This window comes from Vidua chalybeata, chromosome 6, assembly GCF_026979565.1.
Source record: "Vidua chalybeata isolate OUT-0048 chromosome 6, bVidCha1 merged haplotype, whole genome shotgun sequence".
In the NCBI taxonomy this organism is placed as follows: Eukaryota; Metazoa; Chordata; class Aves; order Passeriformes; family Viduidae; genus Vidua; species Vidua chalybeata.
This window is the reverse complement of record NC_071535.1, coordinates 55,410,658-55,427,894: the sequence shown is the minus strand read 5'-3', so window position 1 is coordinate 55,427,894 and position 17,237 is coordinate 55,410,658. Positions and strand designations below refer to the sequence as shown.

The window sequence follows — 17,237 nt, the reverse complement described above, 5'->3', positions numbered from 1 at the left end:
GTTCAGAAAATGGGGAGGAATTTCCACCAAGAATAGTTTTGAAACAGCAGCAAGAAATTATACACCCATGACAGCTTATATGAAATGCTGGTTATGATGGTGTCCCTTAGGCAATATTTCCAAAGGTCTGATTGATCCATAGTAATCTCCCTTGGCTTTGCTCCCAAGAACCAGCCTGGCTTTTTGATTTTTGCAGCTCATCATTTAAGTTCTTATCAGTCTGCTGATTTTTTTTTTTTATTTTTTTAAATTTTTTTTTTTTTTTTTTTTTTTTGTGAGAGAATAAAATTGTCGGCGTTCCCTGAGCAAAATAAAAGAAGAATCAGTGACTTGATCAGAAAATGAGAAATTTTACAGCAGAGAATACTTCAATCTGTCAGTAATAAAAAAATATTCAGCAGCTGAAGTGTGGATCAATACCAGTTCAAGATACAGTGTAAGTGCAAATCTTAGTACCAAGGTTAATTAGCCCAATTAGCAGAAGCAGTGCTAGATTGTCCTCTAAGGGTAATATAAAAATCCAAGAATAACTCAATTTTATAGATGATAATTCCTTGTATAATGTTTGCTTTGACTCAGGAAGAGATCAGGGCAGGCCTGTGGGCAGTATTATCCTAATTAGGTTGCCTCCTGCATAATAGACCTTTTCAGATGAGCACTAACCCATCATTTAGCTGCAGACCAAGATAGAATGATAACTTCTTCTGGCAAGAAGGGGTGCCAATGTTCCAACAAATGAGCCTGAATTCCTTTCCAGGATCATCTCCCAGCCGGTTAGGAAAAAGAAACAAGGTGAGGTAAGAAATGCTGGGTGTTGCCCAAGTAAAATAAAAGGTGAGTGGAGATCTGCAATGAGCTCAGGTTTTGACATTTTCTTTGTTTTGTTCCCTCTTCTCCCCTCACCCAAAAGAAAGATCAGAAACATGTGAGACTAGAAAGCCACAGGTATTTCTATCTTCAGCAAATATTCCAAAGTTGCCTAAATAAAGGAGTAAGGATAAAATTATGGGACTTAGCTCCCTAGCAATGAGGGGAGAAACAAACTCATGAGAGCATTTTTGAGCGATGAGGGACAACCTGTGAGGCAGATTGGGAATAGAAAGAATATGAAAAGGTCATGGAACTACAAGTAGGAGTTGCTACTTGTAGAAACTTCAGCAATTTAGTAACTGCTAAAGTGTCAAAGGAAAATTAAATTTTGCAAGAGAAGTAGCAAAATATGCAAACTATGAGTGGTCCCCTTGGCAGGCAGGGTAGGATGTAGAAGTTGAAGGATGAGGGACATCTCTGAGGCAAAATATTTACATTGCCCTAAGAATACACCCCAAAATATGTGGCTGAGGAAAGACAGAGGCAGATGGTGAAGTCCAGGGAAGGAATTATGGCCAAATATTGGCTGTGCCACGTTTATTTCAGAGGTTGGAAGGAGGCCTGAGGCCCACAGGAAGGCCAGACAGAGGAAGGACGCCATGGAACCAGCATGGGTGTTTTAATCCTGGCTTAGGCCACTTTGTTCCTAATTATGGTTGCACAAACCACATATTAAAACAAACTTTCGAGCATGGGCACCTTTTGTGGAGTTTCTCTTCTGTGGATGCCCAATTTCAGGTAGCCAGAACATTCAGAAGTTTGTAAGTAGTGGGTGCCCTGCACTGGGCACAGAAAACACAACAAAAATGCTTCCTGGTCTGAAGAAAAAACCCAACCCCAAATATGCAACAGTGAGAAAACAGAATGGATTTGTTACAGGCATTTAACAATTTTGACTTGGATCATATTGTGTCTTATTCTTTGTAACAATATAGAGCACTTGGGAGAACTACAGAATTTGTTACTTTGGATCAGCTTAATTTAGATCTTAAAGCCACAAAACAGACCCTGGGATTCTGAATTTCATGAAGCTGAAGGGTGCAAAGGGTTTATTTTATATGAATTGCAAAAAAAAATGTATATAATATGTGCTTTAATGTCATTTATTGTTCTGTGGGGAGATTTAAATGAGAAGGTTCACAGGGCTTATTACAGAGCCTAATTTTAGCCCTCATTCTAATTAACATCTTGGGGTTTTATTGTTTACTCATAAAATGCAACCAAAAGCTGGGAGGGAAAGCGTGGCTTTCACAGGTGGTTTTTTAGCTCTTTTGCAAAGGATGTGAAGATGGTTTTCACAGAGAAAAAAACCCTGTGTTAATTTACTATTGATATCTGGACTAAGGAATGAAACAAAATTAATAAAAATTTTAAATATCTGAGCAAATGAAACCCCCAAGGCAGGGTCTCCATTGCAAACTTGACTCTGTGTATAAAAAAACCCCTTGGTTTTGCTTTAGGTTTCTCTTTCCATTTCATGGGACGTGGTATTCCTGGTAAGTAGCTCCATCCAAGATGCAGGGTGGTATTTCATCAACCCAGAATATACTAAAAAAGGGAAAACCCGGTCCTTTTCTCCTCCTGACTGACATGGTGCCTTATAATGTTTTTATCAAAAGCAGTAAATTACTAGATTCTTTTTTCCTTTCCAAAACAAAATTTTGCAAACTGCAAAAGTTTTTTATTGCTTGAAAAGATTGCAAAGATCCTTCTGAATGCAGCCTTTTCCTGAATTATGGAATCCCCATTAAGTTTTGTTCTGGAGATAAAATAATGTTAATTATTTCTGTTTCCTGGCTCTGTTTGGGAAGAGGCACATCATAGTCACAGAAGAGGGAATCTTGAAGGAGAGTGCATGAAATCCAGGAAGAAAAACAGCCTCTGTACACAGGAATGTGTGTTCTGACTGGATGGATGCAGGTAATTTCCTTGGAGCCACTGTAGGGCAGAGCCTTCCTGAACCCTCCACAAAGGGCTCAGTATCCTGTGAGCTCCATTCCAGAGTCCCTTGAGGACAAATTCTTCAAAGTAAAGTTATGTTATATAAATTAGGTGGTACCTGCCTCCTGATGCAGAGACATTTCAGATCATCTCTGCTTTGATCAAAGATGCTGTTCCATGGCTCCAGAGCAGCCAGGACAGGGCAGAGAGACTCAGCTCTGCTTCCAGAGGGAAATGTACTGTACTTTCCAGCTTTCTCCACTGTTAACACCTAATTCTGGAGACCTGTTCAACCCACAACTGTCTGTGTTCTATCTAACAACTCTGGTGAGGCTCTACACTTCATAAAGTAGAGATTCTCCACTCAGTTTTGCCCAGGAGCCCCACTTGGGAGGTGTTCCCACTTGCCAGGCTCCATGAAAACCCTATAAAAAAGTAAGACAATATTACTCAGAACCTAAAGATCCTCTCCAGAAAAGAAGATTTTCTTAGAAACTAGATCACAGGATCATTAATACTGGAAAAACCTCTAAGATCATCAACCACTTCCAAACGTTCTGGGGTATCTCAGTACCAGATTTATTTCTGGACCATTTATCTCCAGTGTATTAAGTGTAAGCTGCAAACATTTATGTGACAGATGAGAAAAGGGCCGAGGCAGCAACTGCTAGATGAGCAGTCATGTAGTGTCCTTCTGGAAATCTGGGAAACTGTGTCAAGAGCCTGTGCAAGGAGGCTCTGAGTCATGGGAGCAGGGCTGTGGAGCAGCCCTGTGCCCGTGTACCAGCTCCCGGGAACGCAGGACACGCTTTTTGGCAGGTGTGTGGGCAGTGGTTGCAGAACACCGAGTGTGGTGTAAATTCACTCTAACAGGTTTCTCAATAGTTTCTCTGGGTGAGCAGGACCGTGCCTTTCGCTATCTGAGCTTTTGAAATCAGTTTGGTAACCTGGATAATATAGACAGAGGCAGCTTCTGCTTTCACATTGGAAAGGGATTTTAATTGAACAGAATATCAGTGGGCGTTACAGGCCCCTCTGGATGGGATCTGACGCTAAATAAAGTCGGACAATAAATATTGATGCACACTGTTAATACAAAGGACAATCATCTTAGAGTTCCCAAACTTAATTCCACCAGTTTGCTGGATGCTGGCACCCACAGTGTTAACAGTGAAAGTCACAGCTACTGACTGTGGGTATAGACAGAGACATCCCATATTTGTTCACTCCAGTACATTCCTGGCTCTTTATCCTGCGTCTCCTCGTAGACCAAAACCAAACCCCACATTTTTATCTCCTCCTTTTCAAGTAGCTGCTACATGTACAAGTCTGAATATAGGGCCATGGGAAGGGTTTTTTGTACTTTCAGCCAGCTATGGAGTAACTTGATATTTTCACATGTGCACAAAACCCCACATCTGCAGGAAATTGCGCAAACTGTTGCATATTTTATTGCCACCACCTCAAGTACTGAATATTGATTTAGGTAAGACTCTGTACATGTACATAGATCATGAACACATCATTAGCGTGGACACTCTCGGCTTTTATTTAGAGCAAGATAAAGAGTTACAAAATACAATGTGACAGCAGAGTAGAAATTATTCCTCCCATTCTTTTATCACTGTCTTTTAATGAATAGCAGCAGTCACATTTCTCTTCTACTTTGGGTGGTTCACAAATTGCCACATGTCAGGTACTTTTAAATGGCAGTTTGGGGCTTGACTGAATAATTTGCATGATGCTACATGATTTGAAGAATTAGAATTGCATCATTTAGAGTTCCACGTCAGCCAAAAAACTGCCCATTCTGTGCTTGGGAGACAGGGAAAATGCCTCACTCTGCTGAGGTGCCTTGGTCAAGAAAGTAGTTTGGCTTTTTTATCTACCTTTATCTTTCTTTATCTTTCTGTCCTGAAGTCTGCAGCTTCACCTGAGTGTTTTCTCAGAACTGGGAGTTCACACTGGGAGCTCCACAGTTTTCTTGGAATCCCAGAGTATGAATTGTCTGGGTAGCTCATTGTCATGAGAGACAGTTGAGACCTGCAGCTGCCCAGGTTCAGGCAGCGACTGGTCATCGCTGCAGGCCACATCTGGAGTTATAGACCTAAGAAATTCAGAAACATAAATAGAACATTTGAAGCAAGGGGGGAAAGTCAGGATTTAACTCAGTATTGCATTACAAAGGGGTATGATGGAAATACCCCATCTCTACCACCCCAGACTGTACCACGTCTGCCTGCTGCTTGTACCTTCCTCAAAAGCACCCAAGGCTTAGAATTTTGTATTTAAAAAATCCCAACCAAGATTAAGACACTGCTAGATCTCAAGTAGGGCAATATTTAATTTACATTGCTTAATTTTTTTTTCAAAATAGATGCGAGTTCATAGGAAACTTGGCATTGCCTTGTCACTGCATTTTATTATAGCTGAGAACTCTTTACCTCTTTATTGCACAGGAGACCTTCACTATATCAGAGATGCATAGACTTGGTTTCTGCAGGAGTAGTGTTTAAGTAAAGTTAGTTATGTCAACATTGCCTTTAAGCATAGGTTTCTGAATTTATAGCCAAAGTTGGTGTTAACAGTTACTGCTATTATTATCGTTGTTATTATTATTGTTGTTGTTGTTGTTATTTTTATCACAAATTTTACTACTGCTATTACTACAAAATATTTTAATATTCTAGACTCATTAATGAATTACTTGAACAATTAGGTGGTTGCATGGCCTCAGGAACATACAGGAAATTCTGAAACCAAGTGTATGCAAAGTATTATCAATATAGAAGCCAAATTAACTGGAAATAAAGAATGTTTTCTTAATGTGTTCTTTCTTTACTCTGATCTGGTGCTATTTTAATCAATTATTTAGTTGAGAAAGGCACATTAATTCAGAATGCAAGAGTCAAAAAAATTTCAAAGGCCAAGAACAACCTGAAGGATTTGGGTGGTGATGAGGCCATTTAGAGGTAACAGGTGGTCTTCCCAAATTTCTGTCTTTATTCCTGCTTGTGTTCAGTGAAGCAGTCAGACCTTGCAAAGGCAGCTCAGAAAGGACAAGAAGGAACAGGGCTTTTCCTCACGGGTGTGTCCAAGCGTCTGGAAGAGGAGGGAACTTGGGATGGGTGTGTTTGGGCGAGGAGAGCCAACCAGCCCTTGGAAGCGCAGGGAGTGGCTTGGAGTGGGGCTGTATAACGGGCAGGCCAGGATGGGCCGCCCTCAGCCTGGACACGGAGCTGCCACTGGAGAGTCCCAGCACGGATGGCTCCACAGACTGGCCCCAGCGAGAAGGGGACAGGCCCTGTTCTGGCCCTTCCACAGCTTTTCACTTGGGAAGAGATCAGGATCCACAACGGCCGCGGGCAAGGCCGGGAGCAGTGGCTGGTGGTTGACAGGAAGGTTTATGATGTCAGCCAGTTTTCCAAGAGCCATCCCGGGGGCAGCCGGGTTATCAGCCACTATGCCGGGCAGGATGCCACGGTAAGAGCTGGGAAAGCGGCAGAGGAAGGTGGTTCCAGTGGCAGGGAAGGAGGACGTGGTGGGGAATCCTGTCTGGTGGTGGTCATCACTGTGCTTGGTCAGAGAGCGGACTGAGAAAGCAGCATGATGACCTTGGGCTGCAGGACATAAGGAAAAGTCCTACACATATATTTGATCACAGATCTTCCAGGGATTCCTGCAAAAATCTTTGATCTAGAGGATTTATCTAAAATCATTTGGTGCTTTTTGGCAGGAACAAATACTTCTAAGCAGATCTCCCAGATTATGCTGAAAGGAGACACTGAATTTCTGAATAGGCAGAAATCTGAGAATTGGAAACATGAGCATAAACTTGTGATGTGGGAGATTTAATTCTTGTCACGACAAGACTTTCTGACTTGAAGAAAGTTGCTTAGCCTGTCTTGATTCCTCAGGTTTCAGCGTGCAGAATGGGATGGCACTTCTAATTCCCAGCCCAAAATGGACCAGATCAGTTACTTTTCACATTTCATCCCTTGCACCCTGGGGCAGAAAAATACCTGGTGATCTCAGAGGAAGCAAAAGGAGAGGTTTGAGTCCTGTTTGGTTTCTCCCAGGTTCACTGACCTTCAGAGCATAGGCCAGCCCAGAGATCCTAGTGCTATCTCCTGCACTTTCTGCCACTGGACTTTTACAGAAGGAGTCAAGGAATGCAGAATGCATGGAATGATTTGTCCCCAAGCTATTTCCTCCCAGCTCCTGCAAGGACTGCAATTTACATCATTGTATTTATAGACTCCCAGGGGCTTTAACCGCGCAGTGAATGTGTTTAAAAAATGACCTTTGATCTTACTTCTTTTATTGTAGCAATAATTGCAATCTGATTTTACTTGATCTTAAAGTTAATCTGATTTTACTTGATCTTAAAGTTATTTTCAAACCTCTAGGTGTACTATATCCCTTTGAAGACAGGACCACAACCAGTAGCCAAAATCGTGGGTTCAGTGGGGATTTGTGTTGCATCCTAACAACACTTCGTGTCTTGCCTTTGCTAATCCTAATCACTTTTTTTGCTTTTAAAGTGCTGCTTGTTCATACATTCTAAGAAATCCACATACAAAAGCAGGACTGGAAGGTGTCTCAAAAAATTACTGGTGCAGGACTTTACCTAAAACCAGGATCCAGGATTTTTTTTCCCAACAACTCTTGCCTGCTCTAGAACTCCTAATAGTCTATACATAGTGAGAATTTTCTTCCTCTGTGGGAATTGTTTTGAAAATACAAGGCAAGACCATTACAGAGCATTTAATTGATGTCAAATGTTGTGAGTTATGTACCTTGTAGGTGATAGTTCTGTTAATCTCTAATGTTAATCTTAAAGTTAGTAAGATGCTAATCAGGGCCTAAGACCAGGGAGGAGGAACAGACAGGACTGAGAGGCTTTCAGTGATAAGAATCTGTGATACTGATCTCATGGATAGGAGTTTCTGCTTGAAAGGATTCTGGTTCCTGTTTCCAAACTGCTGTACAGATACTTATGAATTAAATCAGAATTCCTGGCAGGATGGAGGGATATAAAAATGTATAAATAAAATATAAATATAAAAATATAAAATCCTCACCTGGAGGATGACAGGCACAAAATTGTGATGGAAAGGTTTCCCCAGTCCTCTTGGTCTGGGCAGAGTTGTTCATTTGTCACTGTGACAAAGGGTCACTAGATGTCTGTAGAAAAGCTCAAATGTCCAAAAAGTCACCCCGTTCTGGCTTTTTCTAGACTACAGTACTCAGAGAGAGACTGTCTCCAGCCAAGAGGCTCCAAGGAAGTCCTCTGTCCTCTTCCAGGGTTTTGATCCTGACCAAACTCGTGCAGAATATTTGGGTTGTGCTCATCCCTGCTGATTTTCAGAGCCAAAATCAGCAAAACCAGACTGTTCAAAATGAGGATTTTGTTCTATCTGCTCTTTATGGAAGAAAAAAGGGTATGGCCAACCTCTTTACCTTTCTTCTGGAAAATCCACTGAGGACACAAACTAAAGAAGAGTTTTGATTTATCTGGAATCTCATCATTTTTCCATTGTTTATATTTGATTAGAAACTGTAATTTGAAATGGTTCTTGGACAGGCACTTTTCTGTCATTTGTGTTCCCACGTCCCCAAAACATCAACTTGTTCTGGAAATTGGGAGGGAACTGTAAGAGACACCCAGTTTGTGCTGCTGAATATGAGGCTTCAGCATCTATTTTGTATGGCCTTAGTGTTGCACAGACAGGATTTCAAAGTCTCATCCCAAGCATGGCAGAGACACACCTCATTCCCTGCTCTTGGGTCCCATCCATAGGGCAGGGCTGCTGGCTGGAGCCTTCTAGGGACAGACTGTGCTGAAGCAAGCAGATGAAGGAACAGGTTTCCCTCTGCAAAGGGTTTTTCATCAAACCCTTTCATGTTTATTACCAGCCTCACCCAGAGGCATTTATGAAATCTGGGTGCTTGAAACTCCTCCAGCTTCCTTGGGCCAAGCTCCAGTAAATGGGAAAGAGTGACAGGAGAGACAAAAATGGACAAGGGGAGCAGGATTTTGTGTTATAATCCAGACCTGAGGAATGAGAGGCTCAGCTCTGGTGTTCGTTCACGTGCTCTCTCTCACTCCCTCCCTTTGTGTTCCTCAGGATGCCTTTGTGGCATTCCACAACGACAAGTCTCTGGTGAAAAAGTACCTGAAATCTCTGCTGATTGGGGAGCTGGCACCTGATCAACCCAGCTTTGAGTCTAATAAAAAGGTGAGTGCCCTAGATTCCAGTGGTGGGAATGGCTTGGGGTTCAGCATGGAAGGAGAACAGGAGAGGTAGCAGGAATCGCCTCTGAGGGAGCACGCCTGATGCTCTGGGTGGTGATGGGCAGGCATGGAAACGTGACTGTCCCAGCATCACTAAATCCACCCCTGGGAGCAAGGAATGAGCTCCAGAGCCCCAAATCCTGCTCTGTTCTCCTCGATGGGATGTCTCAGAATCAAAGCAAAAGCTGTTGACTTCATGCTTGTTTTGGCACAGAGCCCCTACTCACAGAACATCTCCTCCAACTTCTGTGGCTGTTTTGGGGCTCCTGGCTGGCTTTGCTCTATGACATTTTCAAAGTAAATAGTGCACTAATATTCACGTTACCCACAGAATTCCCTTTTCTTTACCCTAAGAAATCCCTCTTGGAGGATTTTCGTGAGCTGCGCTGCACCATTGAGAAGATGGGACTTCTGAGGCCCAATTACTTCTTCTTCTTCCTGATTTTCCTTCACCTCCTGGTGCTGGATGCTGCATCCTGGCTCGTGGTCTGGTACTTTGGCATATCCCTGGTGCCTTTCCTGACTGGCATGGTGTTCTTCACCACTGCCCAGGTAAACTGCTGACGGGTGCTCAATGCTGCAGACACCCTTGGCTCTTCCAGGTGGGGAGGGTTAATGGAATGCTCCCATCCCAGGCATTGCCTCTCCTTAGATCCCATTATCTGGCTGAAGATGACAAGCACGTTCTACGTCACAATTTTTGTTGCCTGCAGCTGATCTCATTTTGCTGACAGGCTGCTCCCTCGGGATGGTGGGGTTCTTGTGGAACTGGCTCTTTCACAAGATGGGACGAGCTGATTTAATCACTTACTGCAGGAAAAAGAAGGAATATTTCATTCTCACTTGCATTTTTGGCTCTCTGTTTCTTCTCTCAGATGGCTCTGGTATTTTTTGGGTCCTTTATGAGTCCCTTCTAGCCCTGAATAGTTTTCTGCTGGATTAGTAAATTCAGCCATATAAGCAAAGGATCCATTTCAGCGTGGGTGTAGGGAAGGAGGGAATAGGGATTTGTAGCACTTAGATGGGAGAAATTGAAGGGTGTGGCAGAGGGAGGAAAATTAAGATTTTCTTATTAGCACTGAATGCTTAAGTTTGCTCAGATCCCCCTGGAGCAGGTGCAAATGAGCTAATTTATTTAATTAATCTGTTTTAATTGCCTAATATCTGCTAAGGCAGATATCCCTCAAAGAGCAGTCTTGTATTTCCATGGAAATATGGAATGCAGTGAAGCCACAGACTTGCTGTGGCTGGTTACTTGGAAATTAATTATTCATGATGTAGCAACAAAATTCCATGCTGTGACAGTGAAGTTAATTGCAGTGATGCTTCACTGCTTTCCCTATATTCCAGATGAAATTAATATCTGGAATTGAGCAACTCTAGTGGACAGTGGCCTGGATGGAAGTTCCCAGCCCTGTGAGTTTCTCTTGACACATCAGAAGGAGGATGAAACTCACACTATGAAGTTACAGAGACTCACAAGGCAAGTTATTGCAATAAATCAGTTCCCTTTCCTCAGTGATCTTTTTGTCTCCCAGATCCAGATGGGCTGGTTCCAGCATGATCTGGGGCATTGCTCTGTCTTCAGGAAGCCCAGGTGGAATCATCTCCTGCAGATCGTGGTGATAAGCATGCTGAAGGTAGTGGTGGGAATGTTCTCTGGGGCTGATCGGGACTAAGCAATGGATGGGAGTGTCCCTAAATCCAGGCAAGGTCTCCTGTGAGGGAATTGCAGAAAATAGAGATGGGATCCTTGATATTGCTCCAGTTTGAATCCCTGGTGTCGCCCTTTTCCCCATGCAGGGGCTGCCTGCCAGCTGGTGGAACCACCTGCACAACCAGCACCACGCCAAGCCCAACTGCTTCCGCAAGGACCCCGACCTCAACATGCACCCTCTGCTCTTCAGCCTGGGAAAGACCCTCTCCATGGAGGTCTGCAAAAGCAGATTTGGTGACAGAAAGCTAGATATGTATCTAATATATAATAATGACAACCAAGATTGTGCCTTGAAACAAAGTGGTTTTTAAGGTCCCCTTCCAATCCAGACTATTCTAGGATTTTATGATAATTCCTGAAGTGTTCCAAGATCTGAGAGTCTCGTGTTATTGCAATGCTGAGGCACCGACTCCCGAGAAGCAAAGGCTTAAAATCAGTGCTTAAGTAAGGGCAAGCACCTTGAAGGCAGCTCCAGGGGTGAGTCAGCCCAACTTGCATAAAGAGAGGGTTAGTGAGTCAGATGTTCCCTCTGGATCCTCCTGGCTGCCAGAGCTCTTGGGCACCCAAATCCTTCAGGGCCGGAGGAGCTGCTGCATGCCGAACACAAATGCAGCAAATGATTTCCTAATCCTGAATTTTATGGCTTTCATAAAAAGAGAAACTATGAACAGATCCTCGCTGCTTCCATTATGGTTTCTGACAGCATCAGGATAGGCAAGGGCTCATTTGCCTTTTCCTTGTAATTCCTTTTATTCGTGGGGTGATGAAATGGCCTTGTTGTGAGATACACCAGCCTCTTAAAATAATGCCTCTCTCTCTTTTACCTCTCCAAGACACATGGAAAGTTCCAGCTCTGCTGTCCTAGACAGATTCCTGCAATGGGAGATACAAAATGCTTATTGATAGAAAACCACTGGCTCCATTTGGGAAGGATTTTGTCAGGGATTTTGGGAAAGATCTCTCAGTAGGAGCATGAGCATCCAGAGCAGGTTGGCTGTGCTCCAGTGGGTCTGATGGAGTGAAAATGTAGGAAATCAGTTCTCATGTCCTCCTGGTTTTTAACAGGATCAGAGTTAGGCACACCATGGATAGGCAAAGTGGATTCAGGGGTTTTGTTTATGCAGTTTATTTGTTGCTTCAGTGTTGATCCAGTGCAGACTAGAGCTCTGGAAGTAGTTTGCTTTAGTTCCTTATTATTTTGTCTTTTGAAGAATTATATTCCAAAAGTTTGGGGTGATGTTAAGAAACTTTTTGTGCAATTGATGAAAAATTACAAGGTGAAGAAATAAACTTAATTGTGCTTTTTGTGAATATTTAATTATCTTTTCATTTTTCAGCTTGGAAAGCAGAAGAAGAAGTTCATGCCTTACAATTACCAGCACAAGTATTTCATCTGTGAGTATCCCCTAAAATCATGAGTGCATCTCCTCCCCCAGAAAATAAGTGTTTTTAAAGATATTCCTATTGAAGTGAGAGCTCCAGGAAGCTTCCTTCACATTAAAGAAGGTCCCTATGAGGAGGAATTGCCCCTTAAGTCTCTGTTTGGGTTATGAGATGTAGATGGGGGTGTATCAAACAGATACAGGGATGGAAGAAATGGAGAAGTGATGAGAAGAAAAGAGGAAGAGAATATGTGGGTGCATGGAGGTTAATATGAGTGGAAGACAGCAATTTTTCTTCCACTGGAAAGAAGAATCATTTTTATGATGCAGTGAAATCACATTTTTTTTTTTTTTTTCTGTTCTGTCCTTCAGTGCTGGCCCCACTTGCCCTTGTACCCTTCTTCCAGCTGTCAACAATCTACTTTGCAATCAAGAGGAAAAAGTGGTTGGTAAGCACTGCTTTCCTTTCTGGAAAATTCCAAAAATGTCACTGTATCCACCTTCATCTCCTACTGGGCAGGTGGTTGAGGGGTAAGAGAGAAAAAGGATAGAAAAGGCTGATTCTAGGCTTGCTGCAGCAAGAGAAAATGGTTTAAAAGAGGCTTTTTAGCCTTTTAGCAGATAAATAAAAGTTACCAGGAAATTCCCAGACCCAGAGTGTGATGGCAGGGCTGTTGTCTGCAGTTATTGATGGTTAAGTAGGAATATTTGAGGGACACACCCACCTTATGCACAATGAAGCATACTCCTGATAAATCAGAAATTTGCATATTCGAACATTTTTTAAGCTGCAGTTCAAGTAAAAGGGAGAGGATGGAGTGGAGGCATTTCATCAACAAAGACTGATTTTCATCCTGATTTGTTTGGGGGTTTTTTTGGGTTTTTTTGTTTGTTTTTTTTTTTTTTTTTTAGGACCTGATATTGGTTGTGACTTTCAACATCCGAGTCTGCCTCATGTATGTTCCTTTAATGGGATTTAACAACTTCATGGTGTACTACTGGCTGTCCAGGTAACTCAGAGCAGACTCAGAGCCCCCATAATCAATATTTGTAATCAATATTGAGCTTCAAAAGAAAGAAATGAAAACTAAAACTACGGTTTTCTCAGAATGAAATAGTCCAGAAGAAACAGTTTAACTTCGGGGGGAGGGGGGTGGTGGCCGCTCAGGGACATTTGCATCTAAAACTTGAGTAGTTCTTAAACTCCAGAAGTGCTTTTTCACTTAAGAAGAGACTTAGCCAAGTGTTTTAGTGTTAAATTTGGATGGGATTAGAGATATGACAAGAATTTCTGGGTTTATCTGCCCAGGTACCTTGAGAGTAGCTGGTTTATTTGGGTGTCCCAGATGAACCACATCCCAATGGACATTGATTATGACAAGAACAAAGACTGGGTGTCTACTCAGGTGAGAAACTCCTTTTCTCTGGAATGCTGGGTCTGCTGGCCTAAACTATAGAACAAAGACAACATTGTTACTCTCTTAGATTAACTGTTAATGAGGTTTGCCCTTCCATTCATTCAATAAACATTTCTGAGTTATTCAAACCATTTAAAATTTTAGTTGGAAAACAGGAAATCTAGATTTAAAAAATCTTGTTTTTTCACTGAAAGGCCTTGACATATTTTTCACAACCCTTTCCCCTCTCTATTATAGAAAAGTACTGATGGTATAACAGCCAATTTCCTCTTTAGGCCAACTAAAGGGAAGCAAAGTGGGATACCTTTATTTTTACCCTACGGGCTGCAAGTTTACTACAGATAAATCTGACAAAATTGCCTGATAAAAAAGAATATGTAAATAGAGCTTTGCTCACATCTATCCTGCCTCCAGCAGTATAATCCCACCCAGTGGGCTTGCAGCAGTTTCCTGTTTTATCAAGGATAAAAAACTCAGCCTGGCTAGTCTAGACTGTGTTGAATTCCTCAGGGCAATGATGGCTGTAATCCCTGACTTTGCCTTGATTTTTATGCTAGACTAGGGTGGGCAGTGATTGCTGGGGCTTCCATTGTTGGACTTGCAGGTAAAGAAAATCAAAATCATCTGAGGGTTTTGGGTTTTTTCCCTCCCAGCTCCACGCAACCTGCAACGTGAAGCAGTCTGTGTTCAATGACTGGTTCACTGGGCACCTGAACTTCCAAATCGAGCACCAGTGAGTATCATCCTGGGGGAAAAAAATGGGAATAATCTGAGGCAGGGGAATATTTTGAACAGGGAGAAAGCCAAGCTTTGCAATAACTCTCCCTCATCCCATTGTGCAGCCTGTTCCCCACAATGCCTCGGCACAACTACTGGAAAGTGGCTCCCCTGGTGAAAAGCCTCTGTGACAAGCACGGCATTGAGTACAAAAGCAAGACTTTGCTGACAGCCTTTGTAGATATTTTGCAGTAAGTATCAATTAACAAGATAATTTTTGCTCTGTGGTGGCAGGTGAGAGACACCCAGGCAGCCATTTCAAATAAATGTCCACAAAGAGATCAAACCAAGAGGTTATTTAGACTTTTCTAAAGTTTCAAAGCTTTTAAATCCTCCCAGCTCAATGACAGCAGTCAGACTTTGCTATGAGGTGTCCATGCAATTTAAAATCCAATTTTTTTCCTTTCATTTCTATAACTACTGTTGGCCTTCCACAAAGTTGAGTTCTATCTCCTCCTAAGTGATTTTTTTCCCTTCTGCTCCTGCAGTTCCCTGAAGGATTCTGGGGAGCACTGGCTGGAAGCATATCTGCATGGATAGAAACTGGCAACTCTCCAAGGGAATCCCTTCACCACACAACTGCTGCCAAGAGCCAGGACACATCATCCCTGTGCATGTCCTCAGGCATGGGAACTCAGGAGCTGGGCAAAGTTAATTTCAGTAAGAATGAAATGGGAAAGTGCCTTCAAGATACATTTTTACCTTGTTCCCAACCATGAACCTCTGTTTTTTCCTGCTCTCAATCTCAGAATTTAGAGATGGCCTTTTAAACTTGGGGAGAAGTAGCTCTTGAATCAGCTTGACCAGTTTAACTTTATTGGAAGTGCCAGCTCCTTGCTTATGGAAGAGGTTTGAAAGGAAATTCTTCTCCGAGTCATAGAATCCTGGAATGGTTTAGGTTGGAAGGGACCTTAAAGATCATCTTGCTTCACCGCCTGTCATGGGCAGGGACACCTTCCACCAGACCAGGTTGCTCCAAGCCCTGTCCAGCCTGGCCTTGAACAGTTCCAGGGATGGGACATCCACAGCTTCCCTGGGAAACAAGCTCCAGTGCCTCACAATAAAGAATTTCTTCCTAATATCCAATCTACACCCACCCTCTGTCAGTTCAAAACTGTTGTCCCTCATCCTGTCCCTACAAGTCCTGATAAAAACTCTCCATCTTTCTCACAAGCCTCTTTCAGTATTAAGGTCTCCTTTGTGTTCTTGGCTCAGTGAAAAAAAATGTAGGAAAAGTACAGGAAGTCAGGAGGCATTAGGCCAAGGGGGAATTTCTTTTAAATTTTTTTTGAACAGATCAAATAAATGTACAAAGAGCAAGGTAGCCTCTGGGGCGTGTCCCCATTGCTCTGGTCACCTTGCTGTGACTGTTAAGAGTTGTAACAGGTTCTGTTCCTGGATTGCACGGGCAGGCAGATCAGCTGGGGGCTCCTGACACCTGCAGTCACCAGTGTGAACACAGTGTGTATGTCCTGTGGTATCTGTGGGCGTAAATACGTGTCTGGGTTTTAACTGAGTGCTGACTGTGCTGTCAGATTGGATTTCTGGTGCAGACCATCTTTGAATCAGGCTGAGAAGACAAAGCACTGAGGAGTAGGTCCAGATTTCAAGGGTATTTAGGGTACTCCTGCTTTTATATATATATTACATTTTATCTAAAAGTTTCCCTCTTGGTGGTTTAGTACAATTAGTTTTACGAGAGAATTATGAATAAAGTTCTTGGTCATGATTTTTAGATTGAAGTCAAAGCCTGTTTTAGAAGGAGCTCTGATTTATCTTGCTAATTTTGAAAAGCAATTATGATTCAATGACATTTCCTAATGCCACTTAGAGTAAAATATATTCCATTATGGGACTGTCAGAACCCATGTAGTACTGTACCCACCTCACTGACCCAAAACCAGACAGGTTTTCATGGCAAGAACCTGTAGTGGCAAATAAAGAGATAATTTGCCCATAAAAGCAAAGACCACATGGTTCCTCTCCTCTGCCTTCACACCCAGAACTTTCAGTGGATAAATCACCCACAGGAGGAAGATGTAGGAGATTTCAAAGCAGCTCACTTGTGTTGCAATTTGCAGACACCAACACCCCTCTTCTGGTATCTCCAAAAGATCAAGCCCAACAAACAAAGCAGAAGGAGTTTGGAGTTTTTATTTTTGCCTTTGTTTTTTTTTTCAGAACATCTCAGTTTCTTCTTTTTATTTATATTTTTATGTGTAAGTGCAGGTACAAATAACACTGTTCTGGTTGTATCATAATAATGGCTGACAGATGTCTTTGAAAAGGGTCCTGTTTAAAAAAGTAGTTGTTAAAAAGTGTTTAAAATGTAGTTTGGAAATCCCTACTAACTGGTCCCTATAGCAATTAAGGGTTCCCAAATCCCAGGGGTGGTTATAATGGTGATATCCATAATTATTTGCTAAAGCAGAAACATTATATAATTATTTAAGGGATAATACTGTCTTAAGATGAATGCAGGGAATTCATGGTACTACATAAAGACATTTTAAAATTGCTGTCCTGCTGAAGGTAATAAAAATATTCAGGATTCCTCCTTTTTTTTTACCAGTGAAACTTGAAAGCTGTGCTGATCCTGTGTCCCCCTGAAATCAATACAAGGCTGAATCGAGGGTTCTTTGTGGTGTCAGTCTCATAAATTAAGCTGATCATTTGTAGTGTTTAATTAGAATTCTGCTTATTTGAATGTCATTATTATTGATTCTTTTTTCAATCTGGTTTTAATTAAAACATTTCTGTCTCTATTTGTCCCAACAGGCTGCTCTGTGTCGATAATAATTTCTTTATCTTTTTAATAAAGGTTATTCACAGTG

The 17,237-nt window shown here is 42.1% G+C and overlaps 1 protein-coding gene across 4 annotated transcripts in view; it reads left to right on the top strand.

The window, feature by feature from the left end:
* Window positions 1–17,237, top strand: part of LOC128790321 (acyl-CoA (8-3)-desaturase-like) — a 20,630-nt gene extending 3,393 nt beyond the window's left edge. Inside the window, exons 1-12 of one of the 4 annotated variants that reach the window (XM_053946960.1) lie at window positions 2,776–2,790; window positions 8,943–9,053; window positions 9,464–9,661; window positions 10,648–10,749; window positions 10,913–11,041; window positions 12,164–12,221; window positions 12,581–12,657; window positions 13,121–13,218; window positions 13,518–13,614; window positions 14,280–14,359; window positions 14,469–14,594; window positions 14,892–17,237. In XM_053946960.1, coding sequence (XP_053802935.1) covers window positions 2,785–2,790; window positions 8,943–9,053; window positions 9,464–9,661; window positions 10,648–10,749; window positions 10,913–11,041; window positions 12,164–12,221; window positions 12,581–12,657; window positions 13,121–13,218; window positions 13,518–13,614; window positions 14,280–14,359; window positions 14,469–14,594; window positions 14,892–14,943 — 1,134 coding nt within the window. In that variant the 5' untranslated portion in view covers window positions 2,776–2,784 and the 3' untranslated portion in view covers window positions 14,944–17,237. Of the gene's footprint in view, window positions 1–2,775; window positions 2,791–6,075; window positions 6,295–8,071; window positions 8,256–8,942; window positions 9,054–9,463; window positions 9,662–10,647; window positions 10,750–10,912; window positions 11,042–12,163; window positions 12,222–12,580; window positions 12,658–13,120; window positions 13,219–13,517; window positions 13,615–14,279; window positions 14,360–14,468; window positions 14,595–14,891 lie in introns of those variants that run through there. The other 3 variants (XM_053946957.1, XM_053946958.1, XM_053946959.1) reach the window with 3 other exon arrangements.